We start from the raw sequence: 6,000 nt of genomic DNA on the forward strand, positions 1-6,000 counted from the left end.
TTAGTCCACTGTGTCTAGCATAGGCACGGTATTGGAAGATGGAGCCCATCTCTCTAGATCTCCCTCTAACGCTATCATTTGTAATAGATAGTGTGACTTTTGTCAAATTTAAGTAAGGCCACACCAATTTAATTTCTTGGTTAACGGATTTTTCTAGAAAATAATGGAGCGGGCGGGCGAAAAAAAAACAGGGGCCTAGGCATCCTATTATGGCCCAAAAAGGTACGATAGGAGCCATGAAGTCAACACACCAGGCAGGTTCAAAATTTAAATAATGAATTTTTAACTTTTAATGATACCATTGCATTGAAAGATGGAATAACTGTAACAACTAGGATGAAAAGGACTGTTTTCAACTGTTCTGGACAAAATATGAGCATTTTGCAGTTGATTCTGAATTTTTATTTTTATTTGCATATCAGGACAAAATGAAGCGGGCGAATCCTTTAACCAAGAAATTAAATTGGTGTGGCCTAAGGGTAGCATTTTCATACAACTAGCTAGAAAGCTTACACTATACCCATGTGTAAGTACGAGCTGTGCTTTAGTCTGTGTGCAAGCTAGTGTGTGCTGGCCATTGTGGACTTAGCTTTCGTTGACAAATAAATTGGCTGCGTCAATCAAGTTTGGCAAGCCAACCGGCAGTGCTCCTATTTTGTTTCATTCGTTATTATCCTTGTTGTGGCGATCTTTTCAGCCAAAGTGTTGTCGAAATAACCCGTGAAAATGTCCCCGACAACTGGCCTCCCTCAGTTACTGGTACTTAAGTCATTTTCAATCTCTCTAACCCATACATGGCCAATAAATCAAACGAAAGGCTCGCAAAGGGACAGGCGGTGAGCCCTTTGTTTCTCTTATCTTAGGTAAATACCATTTTTAAAGCGCACAGTGAATGGATACCTTCTGAAGTATTTGAAAAATAGAGGTAAGGGGTGGACAGTAAGAGAAACACACGGAGCACAACAAGTCCCCCACGTAAGAGGAATGAGTTAAATGAATTACGAACGAAATGGAAGGAATTCTGTGTGCTTTATGTCGGAAGGTTACGTCTGGGCCGTTATTGTTGGAGAGGCTTAGAGGGAACAAGGAAAGAATGGCCAAGGCTAGCTTGAAAGAGAATGCCCGCGGGGGAAACAAATACGCCCGGTTACCAATACTACGAAAAGGCGTCGGCTTTGTCGAACAAACTGATAAGCACGTTTGCGTAAACTACATACAGACTTGAAAGACGAGAGGGCTGTGCATGTAACACAAGGATGGCGGGGATAGTAAGAGAAGAACCCGTGCGAAAGAAGGCAAGCGTACCGGCACAGCGCGCAAGACGAGCCTGGTCTCCCCACGGCAAGATGCGGCCCCGCTCGGGAACGTGGCACGGCGACGAGGAGACACCCGACACGGTGAAAAACGCGCGGAAACTGACAGACTCCCTGGCCACGGAAGTCAGGTTTGATCCCGGGCTGATACAGGACGTGATCGACATGGTCCTGACAGAAACGCTCGCTCACGAGACGTACGCAGCCAGCAGGATGGGGGTGACGAGCAAGCGGGTGAGCGACGTCCTGAAGACGAGAATCCGGGGGCTGTGCGGGGACAGGTTCAAGCTGGTGTGCATCGTTGTGATCACCGAGGGAGGGACCGAGGAGAGCGCCCTGCACGTCACCAGTCAGTGTGTCTGGGACCACGAAACGGACGACTTCGCGTCGGGAAGCTTTAGTAACGACGCCCTGCACGCGGTGGCTACCGTCTTCGCTATCCACTGCTGACAGTTACGGTGCAGGCTTTTGGATTGTTGGAATCTAGGAAAATGGGACCAAGTATGTGTACTTGAGTGCGTCACAGTTGTGTCGGTGTTTTGTTGTTTCGTGTATTGGCTAACTAGAAATACGGCAAAGTCTATACAAAACAGCCTCCAGTTTAATTTCGGACTTCCAGTTTAAATCCGGACAACCTCCCATATCTCAGCAACCTTAAACCCAGATGGGCTAATATCGCAAACCATAGGTAAAAAATGATGTAAGAAATATGTAGCAGCTATTCGCGACCCCCTGGGGGTTCGTCCAATTATTTTACGTATTATAACCCTTGAGCATTATGCATAATTATGCATAACCCCTCAAACCCAGGGGGTCGCGAATAGCTGCTACATATTTCTTACATCATTTTTACCTGTGGTTTGCAATATTAGCCCATCTGGGTTTAAGGCTGCTGAGATATGGGAGGTTGTCCAGAATTAAACTGGAAGTCCGGGATTAAACTGGAGGCTGTTACAATCTGTTTTGAAAACAGGAAATGACCGGATGTACATAAGTTTGCCTGACCATCGCATCTGCTGCAGCGTATTTTCTTACAGCTATCGAATCTGACAGGACTAAATTCACCTTTCCCTAAGGCCATGTTGATTTGATTATATGGATGACATCCGCGCGCGCATGAATTTTCGGCCGTTTCCAAAAAAAAAAAGTTTTCAACCATACTGTAAATCGTACAAAACAGTTGCAAAATGAGCAAAAATATACCGTAAGTTACAAAAAAATAAGTAAAAACTATACCAATGTCGTAGAATGCCAAAATCAAACGAAAAAAGACGAAATTGTAAGGAAATGAACTTGAAGATTAGATTATTCGCCAAACCATATTCTGTCCCATTTGTTCAACCCTCAACAACTTTTTTTTGCAAAACTTTTTTTTATTCGCACGCGCGCATCAGTTTTGGGGCTCCCGGAGGATGTCATCCATATAATCAAATCAACATGGCCTAACTCTATAACATGCATCGACGATCGCATTTATGCGTATTTGCTTAAAGGGATTTAGAGAGAAGAGAGGGACCCATGGCAAACATGACTATAGCAAAGAAATGCTGACTTGCATAGCGCTATACACGTACCAGTGAAATAGTCTCCACCAGACTCCTTTTGCTGGCTAATAAATAGCAGAAATCGGCCAGAAAAGGAGTCTGGTGGAGACTACCAGTGAAAGGTGTACAACCAAATGAAAACTGGATGTCAGTGTAGTTCACACTAACTTCGCACGAGGTCGCTGCTATTCGTGTGTAATGAAAATAAGTATCCCAGTGTATGTACATATGTATATCTAGGATTCAATGATCGCTATTAAAGAGACGCAAATGACATTCAATGATTGGTCATCAAAGCATGTTTTGTTTTGTTTGCTGCAGAATAATTCCTTATAACAGATAATACATATCTGATAACATGGAACTGTAACTGTGTATGGATCCTATAATCTCCAAGTAGATCATACGGTGGCAAGGCAGTATCCATTTGCCAGAGGAGTGTCCATTCGGTGGCAAATGGTCACTCCTCTAGCCAATGAATACTGTATTGCCACCGTATGATCTACTTGGAGAATATGCGATAATCCTCGTACCAACACTGTAGCTTTAAAGTTTTAAATTAAACTTAGGCCACACCAATTCAATTTGTTGGTTCTTGGATTTTTTTTTTTAAATATAAAGCAACAGGAAAAAAACCCAGACCTTAGCATCCTACAATAGCCCTAAATGCTATGTTAGGAGCCATGAAATCAACATACCAGGCTGGTTTGTAATTCAAGCAATGAATTCAATTTCAAAACCTTAAATCAAAGTTCGTTGATAGATGGAAAAACTGTAATAACTCTGAAGAGAAGGGACTTCCTTTAACTGGCCAAAATATGAGCATTTTGGAGTTGATTCTGAGGCTGAATTGTTTTTTTCTTAAAATCAGAAAAAAATGAAGTGGGCGAATCCGTGAACAAACAAATTAAATTGGTGTGGCCTTATCATCATTTTTAAAAAAAAGTTTCCAAATCGTCAACAAGAAGGAACAAAAGCAAGTGCCTTGAGGATCTAGGAGTACTTCGAACTTCAGAAGAAGTTGTCATTGCCATTTATTTTATTTAAGAACAACAAAACAGTTCTTTAAACAGGCTACTGAACAACTGGTCTTAAATGGTGCTACCCTAATAGGCATAAATACATGGAACCCAAATTTCTGTGTCATTTTTTGAGATTTATTTCTTCTGCATGCACAACCATGCCCCCTCAAAACCTTTTCCAGTGTCCATTTCTCTTACATTCTTGCTTTTTCTAAAAGTGAAAACCCTTCACATGAATGTTACATATTTTAAGAGCGGGTGCCCCAATTAAAGTAGCATTTTTGGCAAATTTCACTGATCACACTGCTCCCACCCTCCCCCGAAATGAGCTTATTTTTTTGTGCCAGTTTAAGGCTTTCTCTACGTTGCAGCATTCTTAAACCAATGCGCTGGTGTTATACAACTATCGTTACGGCTAGTGCCCTAACCAGGAGGAAGAACTCTTGACGATTGCAGGCGACGACTCTAAACAGACATCATGAGGCACTGACAGATCCAACATCAGTACAAGTTTTGTCCTATAGCTAGGAACCATGTGAACAGTGACCAACGTGTACATATTTACATAATCAGAACTTTTATATGGCAACAGACACCATGGAGTTTTTTTTCTTTCTAGATTTTTCGTACCCCCTTTCTGAAGCAGCCAAGAAGACATCTCGAAAGCATGGTTTCGTACAATGTTGAGAACTGAAGCGTCATCAAGCATGTCTTATACACTATATACATTGCAGAGCAATGAAATCTTACAGTTGTGGCAGAATGCATGACATCTTGTGGCCTTGCGACTTTTCTGTAGCTTCACGAGAGTTTAACTTGCCAAGATTATAAAACGTCCAAGATGGTTCTCTGTTTCCTTGTATCTGATCATAGGTACTTAGAAAAAGCGAAAATAGTATTGGTTATCCTAACGGCGGGGACGACTGGCTATTGTTGGTCGTCGTCACCTTGTGAAAGGAGGAAATTTGCAGCCAGGTTTTCGTTCTTATCGCATGCAAAGTACGCCTGGATGACTAAGCCTTCCTCGAAGCCAAGGGCCTTAAGCTGTGAAGAGAGAAAGGAACAACATATTACATTGACATGTAGTGAAATGGCAGAAAATACAAGGCCACAGCAAGTAATTTTTATGGATGACATCCGCACGCGCATTAATTTTCGCCTGATTTTGGAAAAAAAAAAAACAAGAGATTTTGTTGCCTTCTGACAGTGGTCAATATGCCGAAAATGGACAAATATGTCTGTTGCCATGTCGGAGGGTGGATGACAGATAACTATGAAGAGAAAAGGCTCTGATTTAATGCTTTGTTTCTTACTTTGATGCGGTAATATGTGATGTTGGCTGTGTATATGTGATGTTTGCACTGAATCAAAACCATTTGTACACTGATTGAGTAAAAATTTTAAATTGTAGGAACCTTGTTTTTTTCGGCCCGCCTTGTTTTTTTTTCACCCGCTCGCATTAGATTTGGAGTCTACGGAGGATGGCATCCATAAAATTTACTTGCTGTGGCCCAACTAGAACAACTACCAAGCAACATATTTCTGAGTCTATCACAGTTTCAACTATATCAATAAAGGTTGGTAAAAAATATATACAACAAATAACATATCTATGAGACATTTTGTTATGTATAACTACGTAGAGTACTCAGGCTTCTTCAACTTTGACATTTTACTGTTTAGGATCGCAGTCCTTAGGACGGGATGTTAAGCCGTGGTCCACTGTTTATTGCGCTTGTCAAAAAGGGCTAGGGGAATTTCCCTGGTACAATGAACCTGTAAATACTGTACATAGCGTCTGTCTTCTCTGTCACGACCAGTGGAAGATTAGCTCTTCAATGAGCTAAACTTTCACATTTTACCTACAATATATCACATCGCAAATCCACAGTCTGGACCATAAACCCATTTACAGGCAACAGAATTCTGCTATTTTGAGAACTAAAAATCAAGATCGTTCAAGAGATTCATTTATCACGTACAGACACATTTACTAGTGAATTCTTTCATCAGTGACAACTTGGAAGGATAAGGATACTAACCTCCAAATTTTCGATGGCTATCAGTCCATCTTGTTCACGGAGTGGCCTAATCTCGCAAGAGCGCGAGACTAGGCCTGAG

The 6,000-nt window shown here is 41.6% G+C and overlaps 2 protein-coding genes across 2 annotated transcripts in view; one reads left to right on the top strand and one right to left on the bottom strand.

The window, feature by feature from the left end:
* The first annotated feature begins 739 nt into the window (after positions 1 to 739).
* Positions 740 to 1,897, top strand: LOC109476079 (tctex1 domain-containing protein 2-like). Its single transcript, XM_019776938.1, has one exon. The coding sequence runs from the start codon at positions 1,257 to 1,259 to the stop codon at positions 1,761 to 1,763; it is 507 nt and encodes a 168-aa protein (XP_019632497.1). The 5' UTR covers positions 740 to 1,256; the 3' UTR covers positions 1,764 to 1,897.
* A 1,833-nt stretch (positions 1,898 to 3,730) lies between these two features.
* Positions 3,731 to 6,000, bottom strand: part of LOC109476078 (UV excision repair protein RAD23 homolog A-like) — a 20,691-nt gene continuing 18,421 nt past the window's right edge. The window contains 1 exon segment of the mRNA XM_019776937.1: positions 3,731 to 4,923. Within this exon segment, the coding sequence (XP_019632496.1) occupies positions 4,807 to 4,923 (117 nt within the window). The 3' untranslated portion in view covers positions 3,731 to 4,806.

Source organism: Branchiostoma belcheri, unplaced genomic scaffold (genome assembly GCF_001625305.1).
Source record: "Branchiostoma belcheri isolate BF01 breed outbred unplaced genomic scaffold, Haploidv18h27 scaffold36, whole genome shotgun sequence".
Taxonomy (NCBI): Eukaryota; Metazoa; Chordata; class Leptocardii; order Amphioxiformes; family Branchiostomatidae; genus Branchiostoma; species Branchiostoma belcheri.